The sequence below is a fragment of the Apostichopus japonicus genome, chromosome 7, assembly GCF_037975245.1.
Source record: "Apostichopus japonicus isolate 1M-3 chromosome 7, ASM3797524v1, whole genome shotgun sequence".
Taxonomy (NCBI): Eukaryota; Metazoa; Echinodermata; class Holothuroidea; order Aspidochirotida; family Stichopodidae; genus Apostichopus; species Apostichopus japonicus.
In genome coordinates, this window is record NC_092567.1 from 24,061,171 (window position 1) to 24,077,179 (window position 16,009).

General features: G+C 37.7%; 1 protein-coding gene across 1 annotated transcript in view; it reads right to left on the reverse strand.

The window, feature by feature from the left end:
* LOC139969817 (importin-7-like) overlaps positions 1–15,046 on the reverse strand; it is a 25,673-nt gene extending 10,627 nt beyond the window's left edge. Inside the window, exons 1-16 of the mRNA XM_071975104.1 lie at positions 14,838–15,046; positions 12,221–12,459; positions 11,148–11,306; positions 10,160–10,316; positions 9,799–9,888; positions 9,163–9,257; positions 7,647–7,717; positions 7,246–7,348; positions 6,467–6,512; positions 5,723–5,822; positions 4,865–5,058; positions 3,042–3,131; positions 2,505–2,712; positions 1,983–2,101; positions 1,719–1,838; positions 1,214–1,280 (exon numbers count right to left, since the gene is read on the reverse strand). Of these exons, the coding sequence (XP_071831205.1) occupies positions 1,214–1,280; positions 1,719–1,838; positions 1,983–2,101; positions 2,505–2,712; positions 3,042–3,131; positions 4,865–5,058; positions 5,723–5,822; positions 6,467–6,512; positions 7,246–7,348; positions 7,647–7,717; positions 9,163–9,257; positions 9,799–9,888; positions 10,160–10,316; positions 11,148–11,306; positions 12,221–12,459; positions 14,838–14,921 (1,942 nt within the window). The 5' untranslated portion in view covers positions 14,922–15,046. The remainder of the gene's footprint in view (positions 1–1,213; positions 1,281–1,718; positions 1,839–1,982; positions 2,102–2,504; positions 2,713–3,041; positions 3,132–4,864; positions 5,059–5,722; positions 5,823–6,466; positions 6,513–7,245; positions 7,349–7,646; positions 7,718–9,162; positions 9,258–9,798; positions 9,889–10,159; positions 10,317–11,147; positions 11,307–12,220; positions 12,460–14,837) is intronic.
* Positions 15,047–16,009: the final 963 nt, after the last annotated feature.

The window sequence follows — 16,009 nt, forward strand, 5'->3', positions numbered from 1 at the left end:
TGTAAGCACATTGGATTGCCTAATATATATAACGTACATACTCGCGAACGTATATACTACGATGCCCGGTTGGTGTACTTGTATAGCGTTGCACATAGTACACTCACACTCAAACCACAGTTCATAAACTGTTCTTCGAAATCGCTGAAATAAAATTCACGGATCAAATTAACAGTAAAAGGAAACTTAAAAAGTATTCGTTACATCGAAAGATGAAACTTGGCGGAATCGATGTCAGAGCAGAATGTAGCACCGAGAAGCTTAGGCTTCGCAGAACTGTCCGATTGTAAAAGTTAGAGTAGCCTATACACGTACACGCGAACATTCTTCACGCTGGAGCTGGATAGCGCGATGTATAAACAACGAAGAGTCTGCTGTTAAAACTTATCTTGTGTTACACAAAGACCACGAAACCACCGATCTACTACATATATGGCGGCGTAAGGAGTTTTTTAAATCATATCTAATTTATAAGAAATTTCACCGGAAATTATGGAAGAAATTGATCGGAATCGTTGTCAGAGCAGAATGTAGCACTGAGAAGCTTAGGCTTCGCAGAACTGTCCGATTGTCAACGTTTGAGTATAGCCTACATGCGAACATTCTTCGCGTTGGAGCTGGATAGCGCGATGTATAGCCTAAACAACGAAGAGTCTGCTGTTAAAATTTACCTTGTGTTACACAAAGACCACGAAACCACCGATCTAGTACATGGCGGCTTAAGGAGTTTTTGAAACATATCTAATTTCTAAGAAATTTCACCGGAAATTAAGGAAGAAATTTATCTGTATACAAACGCGGTTTTTGTTGTGATTACCGTATAGGTACTGTGCGGAGGGTGGGTTATGTCGCAATCTGCATTAGCATAGCTGACGTCACGTTTTGTACTGTTCAAATCATATTTGAAATGTCTATCCTTAACGATTAAAAAATCGTTTCTCTGTTAAACGCAACATTAGCATTCTCATACTTTGACAACATGTTTGGAAAATTATTTACTATTTTTTAAGGTATCTTCTTTGGGCCACCAGACAATCCTTTTAAGTATATTTTTGCAATACATTGTATGAAGTTGTCACTGAAAATACTTTTTGGAGCTAGAAAAAAACAAACACTGAAGACTTAAACATCTTCTATGTCTTTATCTACATGAAGGTCAACAGTCATTGGTCTACAGCGCTAATGCAATGACTGAGGATTGCAATGTTCTTACCTAAGCAATGATTCTGAAGGACTGCGGCCACCACTTGTAGTGTTATTCCTTCTAACTGTAGTACAATCTGAAAAATAAAAATGTATTAAAAAAGGAAATATGTCACCATTTAGGAAATTATGGTCAAATGTATATCATGTAAAATTATTACCCCGATACTTCACATACCCAAACTACAACTTGCAGGGTAATTCAGATAAAGTGTTATATGGTTTAAGTGTTAGATAAAGTGTTATATAAAGCTTCCAATTCTCTATAGATACTGGGTATAGATTGTAATTGTTTACAGAAGACATAACCGAATGATGCTGGTCCTGACCTTCCACACACCTTCGTATGTTCCAATTGATAGGGGTGGGTCAACTTACTATAAATGATTACAAAGACATACCTCTTTGTGGTCTTCTACCACCATTAACAAGGTTTCGATGGTGTTAAGGATACCCATGGCCGGAAGGGGGGGGGGGTCAACATCGCCTTACTATAAATGATTTCAAAGACTTACCTCTTTGTGGTCTTCTACCACCATTAACAAGGTTTCGATGGTGTTAAGGATACCCATGGCCGTCATAGCTTTGTCATCTGCTCCGTCATCAGAATCAACCACTTGAGTAAATGTTTCAGCCTGCCAAGAAGACAAAATTGAAAAGTTTATGAATCCAGCAAAGCAACTGAGCAGGTATCTAGTTTGAACAGATTCTTTTAATATATTTTCAAAGCTACTGCCTGTAAAACAAAAAAAATTGTTAAGACAACATGACAGACTCACCAAGTGTTTGGTAATCTCCACCGCGATTGGAGCTACCATTTCTTCGTAGGTGTGGATTAGTTTCTGCATGACATTGGTGAGGTCATCATTCTCCGTCTCCCGTATCACCACAAGCAAAGCTAAACACAAAGATAAGATAAAGTTAAGAAGAATTCCATTCCAAAAGAAATTTCTTTTCCTTTCTTGCCCTCAACCAACCACAATGAAAACATTGTCCATCACTTTGATGCCTGTATTAGTTTCCTTGTTATCCCACCCACCTCCCCCCTCCACCATCCCCCTGTTGATCTCTACTCCTAAGCTTATTCACACAAGAAAGGGTTACAATTCACCAATAATAATCCATCTGAATGATGACTTACATGCTTTCTTTTGTCAATTCAATTCACAACTTCTGAGTAGCATCAACTAATCAGAAATCTTTTTTGAATTTTGCTACCATTAAGCAATGTTGTTGTTGTTGTTTTTTTCCTCTTGTTGCATCCATGCAAAGTTAGTCCTTTTAAGATTCTAGCCACCTACCTTGAAGGATGTCTTTTACGTGGGGTTGGACATATTCCTTTGCCTTTTCGCTGTCACTGATCAATGCGTGCAAAGCAAACGCAGCCTCCACTCGCACCGGAAGTTCCTTGTCGCCGATCAGGCATTCTCTTGTCATATTGAGGGCAGCAAACAAATTCTGATCTTGCTTGAATTTTGTCTCACTGAATGTATGTAAGACCCAGTTTGCCTGAAGGGGAATATCAGCATTTTACACTATTTTGTTAACCACATACTTACATTGTAACCTTATGAGGCCCCATTCACAAGGCCCCATACCCCCCCCCTCTTAAAAACTGTTTATTTTTTCTTAGTATATTATCTATTTCAATATATTTTTATTTTTCAATATTATTATTCAATATATTTATATTTTAATATAACTTCTAGGTTCACATTTTTACGCATCAATACCTTTTATGTTTTTACCATTAAAACTATGATAAACTGAAGACAGAAATTTCTCTGTAACAGAAACACTTAAAAAATATATATATGTGACACTATCACTATACTTACTCGGGCTCTCATGTAGCCTAATGAATTCTGAAACTCTGGGAAGACATGTGTAACAAGCATCAGTTCCATTTTGTCCTTGTACAACTTTTTCTGCGAGAGAAATGACAAAGATGATGATGGACAGTAGTGGCTTTGCAGTATGACAATATTGCCAATATGTTATCAATGAGTTTTTGCTCCAGGCACCGGTTTTTTGCCAAACAAGGCTTACGCAATATCATATTTTTACCGACGAAACGATAACACGAAAGAGAAGTTATACAAATACAGAAGAAAATAATTTTAAATATGAATTGAAGATTTTGTTGGCAACAAAAAGGAAATGAATCACTTTTATGAATTTTGCAGAGTTGAAAAGGGAGACACCGTGATATGATATATCATGACATCCTTTGTGGGGAGAGCAAATACTGTGATATCATTTGTAGGGAGAGCAAATACCATGATATCAATTGTGGGGAGAGCAAATACCGTGATATCAATTGTGGGGAGAGCAAATACCATGATATCAATTGTGGGGAGAGCAAATACTGTGATATCATTTGTGGGGAGAGCAAATATCATGATATCAATTGTGGGGAGAGCAAATACCGTGATATCATTTGTGGGGAGAGCAAATATCACGATATCAATTGTGGGGAGAGCAAATACTGTGATATCAATTGTGGGGAGAGAAAATATCATGATATCAATTGTGGGGAGAGCAAATACTGTGATATCATTTGTGGGGAGAGCAAATACTGTGATATCATTTGTGGGGAGAGCAAATACTGTGATATCATTTCCACGATATCAATTGTGGGGAGAGCAAATACCGTGATATCAATTGTGGGGAGAGCAAATACCGTGATATCATTTGTGGGGAGAGCAAATACCATGATATCAATTGTGGGGAGAGCAAATACCGTGATATCATTTGTGGGGAGAGCAAATACCGTGATATCAATTGTGGGGAGAGCAAATACCGTGATATCATTTGTGGGGAGAGCAAATACCGTGATATCAATTGTGGGGAGAGCAAATATCATGATATCAATTGTGGGGAGAGCAAATACCGTGATATCATTTGTGGGGAGAGCAAATATCATGATATCAATTGTGGGGAGAGCAAATACCGTGATATCAATTGTGGGGAGAGCAAATACCATGATATCAATTGTGGGGAGAGCAAATACTGTGATATCATTTGTGGGGAGAGCAAATACCGTGATATCATTTGTGGGGAGAGCAAATATCATGATATCAATTGTGGGGAGAGCAAATACCGTGATATCAATTGTGGGGAGAGCAAATACCGTGATATCATTTGTGGGGAGAGCAAATGCTGTGATATCATTTGTGGGGAGAGCAAATATCATGATATCAATTGTGGGGAGAGCAAATATCATGATATCAATTGTGGGGAGAGCAAATATCATGATATCAATTGTGGGGAGAGCAAATACCATGATATCAATTGTGGGGAGAGCAAATACCATGATATCAATTGTGGGGAGAGCAAATACTGTGATATCAATTGTGGGGAGAGGAAATACCGTGATATCATTAGTGGGGAGAGTAAATACCATGATATCAATTGTGGGGAGAGCAAACATTTGCCAAATATTTCGATACAAAATCGATACAAATTCTCACCATACTGCCCACTCACAGTGCTAATATGTGGGAAGGGGTAGAGATGTCATGGAAAACATAAAACTTTATTACTACAGTTCTTAAAAAGTGGGAACAGAAAATCGACATGGCACTTTAAGGTGTGGCATTAAAAACAGAACAGACTTTGCTGCTTCGTTTTTTTTTTTTTTGTAGCTGTTGATACAAACCTTGAGGAGGATCTCTGCTAATGTTCCGATCATGTGGAAGGAGCCATCCTTCTGTCTTGGGTTCACGTTTGGTGTCTGAAGGATCTGCATACAGAATGCCATCGTCTTTGGCAGGATCTCTTTCCGTTTCTTACAGCTGGTGTGGAGGACAGTCTGAGCTGCTGTTACCGGGGAGATGAAGTCCTCAAAGACATCTATGGATTAGAATGTAAATGAAGTAATATGGACGAATGTCAAGACGGAGAGAAAAAATGACCATCCCAGAGTTGAGAATATGTGGACATCTGTGGGATTAGAATGTTACAAAGAATATGGAAAGCTTAATTTAAGAGCAAGAGGGGTGGTGGAAGGGGATTCAAAATGGCAGAAGTGGAGGATGTTGGGGTGGAGGGTAGAGAGAATGGGCTGGGTGTGGAGACAGGTGAGGGGGAGAGGTAGTAAGTGGGATAGTGGTTGGTGGGTGATGCAGATGTAAGGGGCAAACTGCTGAAGTTGAAGCTGTTAACACTGAAAGAAATTTTGTTACAGTGATCATAAGATGAACTAAGGAATTTGTTAGTAGGGCCAAAGTGTGTAAAGCAGTGCTTAATTATACCTTTCACTAGTCTATTGTCAGTAAATTTGTCAGTAAACACAATGTGACACTAATTAGTATTGATCTCTATTTTTGTTTTTACAGATTAACATAATGTAGAGTAGTGGGGGAGTAGCAAGGGGGGGGGAGAGGTGGTGGAGAATGGGATGAATGAAGAGTGTGGGGCTAGAAAGAGCAGAGGGTTGGAGAGTGGAGAGTGGTAGGACAGAAAAGGGTTAAGTGGTGAGGGGGAGGGGAAATGGACTGCTACTAATGGTGCTTACCAAACTTGAGCTTGATGTATTCATAGGGATCATCATTCCACAGAGCGTCATCTTCATCTGTGTAACACATCAGGGGAAACAGGACACCTTGAACAATTGCCTGATACAAAGACAAAGGTTTAGAAGCATGAAGAACAACAAATAGAAAACAGAATGGGACTCAACATGCTATGCACACAATTTAAACATCATTTGAATAATAATTTAAGACACCTTCTCATCATCTAAAGGGCACCGAGATGTCTTCGATGTTTTGCACTTCATAAAAGCCTATTTATTATCACAATCATTGACCTTCAGAGGCTTACTCTCATCTACCATGTAAAGTGTATCCTACTTCATAGATCTAAACACGCAGATGAAGCCGGTCTGTTCGGGTTTTCCGAAAAGTTGGAGGAAAACATGGAAGAACTTAATAAACTACAAACTTTAGGAGAATCAAGAGAATATTTTACCCCGATTCACAAAGAGTAGTCTTCTGCTCGATAGAAAGAAAACATCTTCAACTCGCAAGTAGCTTAGTCTACCATAACTCGTAACACAGGGTTCTAGACAACCTGTTTGTTACCGTTTCCGGGGGAATGTTGAAACGTAGACAAAGTCAAATGCGTTTCCTTGTGAATAATTTATTACCAACATTTGGGAGAATGTTCAAGAGAATATGATTTCTTCTGTTTTGCATTTTTTCCCGGTTTTTTGCTCCTGGGTAGAGAGAATCATCATTGTAGGTTCGTTAATACTCACCTCCATGTGTGGTTTCATTATCTTCCAAGACACTGAATGGCAAAGTCTGTAAAGGAAAGTTAAGATAGTTGTAAACAAAAGACAAACCCGACTATCTAAAATTGCCAAAATGAAACAAAATGAGCAATTTGATTTTATTAAGTAAAAATCCTTCTCATCTATTTCAAACAGACCCTGGTTCAAATTTCATGTTGCAAAATGTCATGTTTAAATCTAAGTTTTTCAATTCATTTCAATCACTTTCTTTTACAGAACAAAGATACAAAATCACAGAAGAGTTGGGAGGTGACAAATATCAAAATATGTGAACAACAGAACAGGCAAAGGATCAAGATAAATTAAAAGGAAACATGATTAAGACCATTGGGGAAGTTTCAACTAAAAGCTGATCCCCCCTTGACCCCCCCCCTGCCTGACTAGCAAAATGGCAACCTTCATTTCAAATAATGACAACTTTTGCATATGTCCTACTTTTTTTCATCTTGTTACTATGAAACAAGAAAAAATGTCATTGGGACAAATATTGGGAACAAAACATAATCAGAAATTACTAAATAGCATCTGTCTGAGGTGATTAAAAAAAAAAAAACAAACAAACAAACAAAAGCCCTAGTTTATCTTAGTACTTTGATGGTCTAGCGAAGATAGGCACAAAGGAAAAATTGCATTAACATTAAACATTCGTTGACTGATATCTCAAAGTGAAAGTACTTAGGACAACGACCGAAGTAAAAACAAATTAAAGATAAACCAAGCCAGGCATGAAAACTGAAACTCACCCGGTGTTGACATAATTAAGAGCTTGTTGAAGGACCCTGGGAGACACGTACTGATTCTGTCGAAACTGGTCGAGGATTTTCAACAAAGTCTTCAGAATAACGTCTGGAATAGAAACGATTTGAATCTTTTTATATTCTCTCCCCAATCTTCATTCCTTGTAGACAGCAAGCAACTCTTATTTAAGTAATTTCCAGCAATGACTGTATTCTTTGTCAGAGCTCTGTGCCATCGCACCTTTTGTATTACTCATAAGCAGTTTCTAGATTCCATCCGCGCACAGATTTTAAAGAAAATCGTAGGTGCTAGCTAACGAGAAAAGTCACCCTCTTACTTTCAGTGTTACTAGGCAAAATAAACTCTCAAATTGGTGACTGAAACACTGAGACAGGACATTATTTACCTGAGAAAGTCTTGAGATACCAGTCTGAAAACTGCACGTAATGTTTTACCACACTGCCCGGATTGCCATATCTGAGAAATTTAAACAAATTAAACAGAATTCATCATATTTTGAAACGACATCATGACATAGTATATACCAATTACGATACAACATTTTGACCTGCTATGATTGGAAAGGATATAGCAATGATTTGAACTGAGTGTATCTATAACTGTGTTTCATATTTTAATATCAAGATGTAGTGTCATTTTGAATTAAATTAGTGACTCACCCCCCTCCCACCTCCCAGCCCACAATTTCAATGAGTGTGTTAAATGAGCATTATTCTTATCAAATCCACCATTCTTGTTCATTAAAAACACTACAAATCACACTTGGAAGGAATGTCTCTCTTGAAGTCGAACGTGCAAAGATGATTTCAGTGGATACTGGGTTGTCACATTGTGTTATTTCAATTACACCACGTCCAATTCTTTCTATCGATTTCTGAATTTGAAAAAAGTTGCCAAACGGTGTAACAAGCTACCTATTTGGCATAGCTAAGGGAGGTTAATGGAAGGGGGTGGGGTGGCTACATCCCCATGACCCCATGTTCAATTAAGGTGCCTGGGATGTATTGGATGAAGAATAATGTCTAAACCATTCCCTGTTTATCTCAAATACTTGCTGCTGTTGAAACATTTCTTCCCTCACCAGTCAAATAACCTAGACAAGAAGTGTTAATTGTTGGTAGGAGGGGGGGTCACTACATCCCCATGACCCCAGGTTCAATTAAGGGGCCTGGGCAAGTATGGGATGAAGAATAATGTATATGTTATTCCTTATTTTTCTCAAATACTTATTGCTATTGAAATATTTCATTGCTCACCTGTCAAATAATCTAGACAAGAAGTGTAATTGTGGGGGGTGGGGGGGGGGAGGGGGTCCCTACATCCCCATGGCCTCAGGGTCAATCAAGGGGCCTGGGCAAGTATGGTATAATGTATATGTTATTCTTTATTCATCTCAAATACTTATTGCTGTTGCTGTAATATTTGATTGCTCACCTATCAAATAATCTAGACAAGAAGTGTAATTGTGGGGATGGGGGGAGGGGGTGGGGTCACTACATCCCCATGGCCTTAGGTTCAATCAAGGGGCCTGGGCAAGTATGGTTTAATGTATATGTTATTCCTTATTCATCTCAAATACTTATTGCTGTTGAAATACTTCATTGCTCCCCTGTCAAATAACCTAGACAAGATGTGTAATTGTGGGGGGTGGGGGCACTACATCCCCATGGCCTCAGGTTCAATCAAGGGGCCTGAGCAAGTATGGTATAATGTATATGTTATTTCTTATTCATCTCAAATACTTATTGCTGTTGCTGTAATATTTGATTGCTCACCTGTCAAATAATCTAGACAAGAAGTGTTATTGTGGGGGGTGGGGGGTCACTACATCCCCATGGCCTCAGGGTCAATCAAGAGGCCTGGGCAAGTATGGTATAATGTATATGTTATACCTTATTTACCTGTCAAATAATCTAGACAAGATGTGTAATGCCCATTTTTTAACCTTCCACCAAGCTGCTTCAGGTCTGTCATCGATATCTAGCTCGTTGATGTGCTGCATAAAACAAAAAACAGGATGGTCGCACAAACACTCCATAACCTCATTAATATTCATAAGTCATAAGCACTAAAAGCAATAGGGCACACCTTCTCACTATAATCCATTTACATTGCAAATTGTATGACAAATATCGATAACTCGATTGACGAGTTATCGCGAACCCAAGCAAGTGTCACAGATGCACACACACCCACACCCACGCAAACCTGCATAAGTTCCTTTGCCAGCAAGGAACCAAGAACCAAAAACCCTCTAAATTATTCAAGCATATAGCATTCAATTTGAGTATTTTCTTGCATTCAATACTTTTGAAATTGTTAGAGGATAGAAACTGATGAGAGCTATGGGAAATTATTTTGTACGCAGATAAAGCCTGTAAACCATGCAAATTATACACCCTATGCTACCAAACCCCCTACCACACCCCTCCCCACTCTCAAGAAAATATATATTCACAAAACAAACAAAAAACTAATACTAACACAAAATAAATATAAAAAAAACAAATGCTAGAACTGTCAGGAATGAGTCTTACCGGAGGCACTTCCCTGTCTGCAATTATTTGAAAGACAGTCATCCACTGGCTAAAGACATCTTTGTTGAGGATATTCAGTGAAAGGTGAAACTGAAGAATGATGAAAATAGATTCAAATTAATACTACTGCATTGATCAGAAGAGTTTGTCATTTAGTAAAACTCGCAAATTACAAATCACTACCAAACATTGTTTACATGAACCAGCACCAAGTTTGACAGACTCCTCCATCTTTCAAAATTACGGCCTACGGTATCTGCTGTACTGAAAGGTCCACGTATGATTCAGAGAGGTTCAGCTGCTACTGCTACAAATTCTCGTCACGTTTATTTCATTTTTCGTCTTACAAATTTTTATTTACCTGGACAAGAGCGTGGAAACATTTAAGGATTAACTTTTGAAGTAGGACTGAGGGTTCGCTAGCGTCAGGAAGAAGTTGAAATATTCTCTGGTACATCAGAGGAAGAAGGACAGTCATAGCTTTGTCTAAAGGTTCTCTCTCTTCTGGTTTCTTGTACCTGAAATGAAAAACATAAAAAAACATGGAAATATTAAGGGATGATACAATGCCTTTACAAAGGTAAATGTAAAATTATGTGATAAAATTAATAATTTTGTGAGGTAGGAACCCTGTCTAAAAGATGTCTGGTTCGTGGGGTTGTACATGTGGTAGTTTCTTCCAACTTGAGAAAGGACAAGAAGGTAAAAAATTATCATTCAGTTCAAGCTGGTCGACCAAGCATTTGTATTTCCAGATCTTACTCAAAACTTGGCTGACTAAAATCCTGAATTTTTCCAAGAGAACATTAAATCATGAAGAAAAGTTGTTTTTGATACTCTCTAACGTATTTGTTGTATACTGCAAATCTTAATTTTTAATAGGCCTACTGTATAGCAGTTTTTTTTATATTGTTGCTGATTAACTTGAATATTCTATCAGCTGCTCCAACCTTTCAGTATGTTAGGATAAAATATGATGTGAAACTTCCTTACTTTTGAACAGTTTCTATTAATTAATTATCAATAAGATCAAATTTTAGATCTGGCCAGAACCGGATACTTCAATCATTATCCTGTTGTATGACCGGATGGGACCAGATATCTGGGAGTATCCACACAATTTGCAGTATTTTATAGAGAAAAGTTTGTATCTTCTGACACTGCTACACAGAATTTGAAGAAAAATAAATTATTCCCTGAAATTACACACAGTGGCCAGCAGATCTGTCAGAAAATCCATTTTGTTGAAGCCAAGAAGAATCTCTTAAGGATATGACAAAAAGAGAAAGGAAAGAAGTGCTTTTAATTTAATTTGCATATTTGCATAAAATGGACAGATTTTTCCTTACTCGTAATTCTTTATCAGTTGATACACAGCTACGAGGGCGCCATACCAGACAGATGCATCATCCATTGCCAGGTACTGTACCATGACCTCAATCACATAGTCCCATTTCCCTGGATAATCATTCTTCAGAATTGTGCTAAGACAGACACCAAGCTGTACTCTGTGGATATTAAAAGAGGGCAAAAATTATGTTTTCTTTCCATATATGTTATGCAGAGTAAAGGAATTATGCATTGTAAAATCATAAAGAAAGAAGTAAAAGATACATATGTGGAAATTGAAGTTGTTGGGACTGGGACTGCACCGGATTTGGAATTTACCAGATTCTGCCAAACTCCGGCCGGAATTGTGGAAATTAATTTAATCCCACAGTTTCTTTCGGGCAGATAGTGGTGGGGATGCTTGGTGGGGGGTGTAAGTGAAAGGTCTACCTACAACTTTCTTTCTATTCATGTTATTTAGCGGGTGAAGTCTAACACAAAGGTCTTCTTTTTCAACATCTGTGCACAAGTAATAACTATCATCAGAACCCTACTGCTTAGAGTGAGTACCTCGGTTTTTTTTACATGCTCATTTTGTACAGTTTGTACTGTATGACATTTTAATGCTATAAAAATGTATATTTTAATTTATATATTTAAATTTTTTTCAGTAAGTTGGAATACTAATTTTGAAGTTCTTAATATTGATTTGATAACGCTGAAGTCTGTTTTAATTGGGATAACTTTTTCAAAATCCGGCTGCATGCCGAATTTGAAAAATAACTCAAATCTGGCCAGCGTTCCGGCTGGATATAAATTCCGGTGTATCCCTAGTTGGGATATCAAGAAATTAAAGATAGTGTAAGATGAAAAGACGAGGCATTGTAAAGTGGGGTAGAGAAAGAACTGCCAAGGGACTCAAATGAAACCATACCGATTTCTCCATTTGGAAAGGCAAAGTGGGGGAGATGCCCTTTGAAGTAGAATTTTAGTAAGTACTTCAAAAGAACTTCAAAACAACAAAAGAGTGAAAGGATAAGTAACAATATGAAAATCAATACCTTAAAGCAAGGCACAAGGCATTGGTACTAACCTGATCAATTCAGGACAGTTGATCATTGCTTTGATGATACTTTCACGGATGAACATCTTATCCTTTTCGTGGATGCAGAATGGTGCCTGCTCAATTGGGCTTTCAGGTTCCCTCTGTTGCCAAAATTGCATCACCATATTCTTCAGATAGATGACGCCGGCTTGGCGGACTGGAAACGGGTATTTTTCATCCATAACAGTGAACAACAGGGTGGGACTAAACTCTATGATTTTATGAACCTGTAGACAGAGAACATGAATTCACATACGATCACTCATAAAAGTTACAGTGTGGTTATAAAGCAGGCCTCGACAAACATTTTTAAAACTTGCTTGCAATTGGGCGAGCATGACTAAAAATCTACTTGCCAAAAGGCAAAATTCACTCGCCACTATAATCACTACGTTTAAGTCTCCATACTTAGTAGCAAGGTACAAAACTACTTTACAACATCAACTCGTTCTAACTACAGTTAAGCAGATACATGGATCTATATAATGCACATTGGAAAATGATATTTCTGTGCAGTGTGTAACTTCTTCCAACAAAAGGAAGTGACGAATAACTTAAACCTACTAAAAAACTAATATGCACCTAGCCATATTTGTATCAAACAATTGCAAAGGTCATTTGGCAAGAATGCTGCTGCCTGGCTTTGAACATAGCTTGACCTGTGTAACATTATGGCTCCTTTAGTACTACAGTAGGCCTGTACTAGCTACAGTAGGTGTGTGCTAGTAGGCCTATATACAATATGTCAGTACCTCACAGCAACTTTGAGCCATTATTTCATTAGCGACTTTGTATATTTTTCCAATTCTTTTGTATTCTTGTCGTTTTAACAGCACAATTATATACGATATTAATTTCACTGTTACTCCACCACACTGCTTAACTGAAAGTCTAAAGACTCTTTGCAAAAATTTTGCATTAATAAAGGAGTCTCAAAACTTGTCTCAAAACTTCTTTTTGTATATATTTTCTGTACAACTGTACAACTGATGGCAATTAGAAAATGCCTCATGGATTTTGACTTGTTTCATCATTAGTAGTCTACTTGGGTCATTACTACTATACTTGACTGGTTAGGGGTTGCCTGCGCATAACCAAATTGTCATGATACTGATGTTCAACAAACTTTTTTAACTGGTTTAGAACTGAATAAATGAACACAAAATGCTTTGAATATACTTACCATACTGCCATTCCCAGTTACAAATGGTAATATTATACTTTAAATGATATTTTTGTTGCAAGTTAAAAATGGAGGGAATGTTCTGTAAAGTTGTGCACAAGCTCCGCACATGAAAAATTCTGCATATATTGCACGTACAGATTAATATCCATTGAGATTAGTCATTGACCAAATTCAGATTACAATTTAAACCTGCTTTTAAAAGTATGCCAAGGTACAGTATTGCTTTTATCTTATTTTGAAATGTTTGCATGAACGTCTTGGTATATTCAGGGTTGACTGGCCCACCAGTCCTTTGCCAAAATGTTGAGTGTAGTACATTCTCTATATGCCAATGCTAAAATTCTACTTGCCAAAAGTGAGTTTGCAAGTGTGTATGTTGAGGCCTGCTAAGAAGACTTTTCATATAGATGGAATTCAGTACAGGTGATAGGATATAGAACCCTTACACTTTATTTGTCACTTCTTACAAAAACTGCATCAATCTTGATCTAGGGATTCATTAAGTGGTGATCAAGACACACATACTTGGTTTACAGTAGGAACACTTAGAAAAATCGAATCATGTCCCATTCCATGCCGGACAGAATATTTCACTATAAAGTAGGGGTGTTTTGTATTTGTGTATAAAGCGGTCGTTGGTTTGAAGTTCTAAAATTATTTTGAGAACCACATTTCACACCTGTAGGCCTATCCTATTTTAATTTACTGAATTAATATTATTATTCATCTCTAACCTATGCCAACCTTTTACCATTGAACTTGATGGCAACCAATTATGGAATGGTGGTAGGTTCCAAAATACATTCACATACAAAAGGGATAATCCATAAAATACTGTATATTAAATTTCTAGCAAAACACACTGAAAAGTGACAGTTAAGCATTGCAATTAGTTGCAGGATATTTTTATGTAGCTTTGATTTGTAAACTTTAATTTTTGAAACTGACACTGTAGCTTAATATAGGCATATGCTACAGTCCTACACTGTTACCTAGCACTAAGTTTGTGAATCAAAAATATGCATTGCCAAAAACATGAAAATGCATCTTTCCATTTAACCCTGAAGTTTTAATTTTGCCACTAGTAAATGTTTGGATCCAGTGTTACAAATTTTATGAAATATTTAGGCCTAGCCTAGCTTAGTACAACTGTAGTGGCAGACAAAAAATATTCTGTCATAGCATAGTTTGACTTACTTTTAGGCTTAGGCCTAGCTCTACCAGGCCTAGACACGTTGAATTCATTGCATCGTAAACGGTGTCTGCTTCGTCACAATGGTAGGTATAGGCCTAGGTTTTTTAAGTTAGGAATCAGTCTGCATGAAATTGAAATCGCTACTGCAGGCCTAGCCTATGCTTAACAGTAGGTCCAGTGTTAGGCTTAGCCCATAGAAAATACATTGGTCCTACAAATCCTACCTCATTTAACTGTTTTTCTGCCAATTCACGAGTTTCTGGGTGAATGGTCCCTTGAAGCATTTCGACCAGCTTCTGAGGATCCATCTTTACCGATTTGACGTACAATTTGTCGCGGGAAATGTTAGATCGGTGATTTTCTCTATCATCAACTGGAAGAAATTCACCTAAACGTGCGCCGGGAAATTTTCAGAAAAGACCTCACCGTGAATGTAAGGTCAAAGTTCAGAGTAGTATTGTTTCCAGTCGTTACACTGAAACATAATAAAATGTCAGTGTAGTATTCTAAAAAAAAATCTTGAAAATTTGCTCATCTATGATACGCTCACTCATTTGAAGCCTAGCTCTTGTGAATTTAAAACATGTTTGGTGTGATTAAACCGGTGGGGAAAAAAAAAGGGGGAAAATATACATCATTTCCAATTATCACACAAAGTACGAAGTACGGGAATATTTCAGGCCTTCAGAAATGATGAACAAAGATAGGCAAGGTTTACCTGCCGTTTCGTAATTAACAGCTCATGTACCTTTCGGGAACGGTAAGGTCAAGCTGACAAAGTCGACATATTTTCAGTGAATTATGTGGAAGTAATTCTCATAGGATTCTAAGTTGCTAGGGCCTAAGACAGTTAAAGGGTGTTAAGACTCGCGCACAAAGAAACGTCTCATGCCGGTAATCTGACCTAGTTTCGAATGAGGTGTAACAGATAATGTTAGACACAACCATCGATCCCAGAAAATACACACACAGCTTGCTACCGTCGGTAATTAGACATAGTGTACAGTCGATACATACAGCCACGGTCAATACCCACAACACAGTGTACATAGCAGCGTGGACATCTCAGGTCTAGATAAAAGATAACAAGGTATCACGTTTTATTACTGTCTGCATTTTGTAGCTACAAGAAGAAAACGTCATTTGCAAGCAACGGAAAGTTACCTTTGCAGAGCGCGGCACGCGGTTGTGGGCGAGTCTTCAATGCATTTAAGTCCGTATAAGGCATGTTATGTATGCGGTATATAGGCTGGAGGGAAGGGGACCCACCCGGCGGTAGGGTTTAGACTTATAGTCTGTTTGCAAGTTTCATTATAATAAGCCATATTCTTCGAAGCTTATAATAAAATAAGTGCCTTTAATCTGCTCTGTTGCTGATATGTGTGAAATATATACC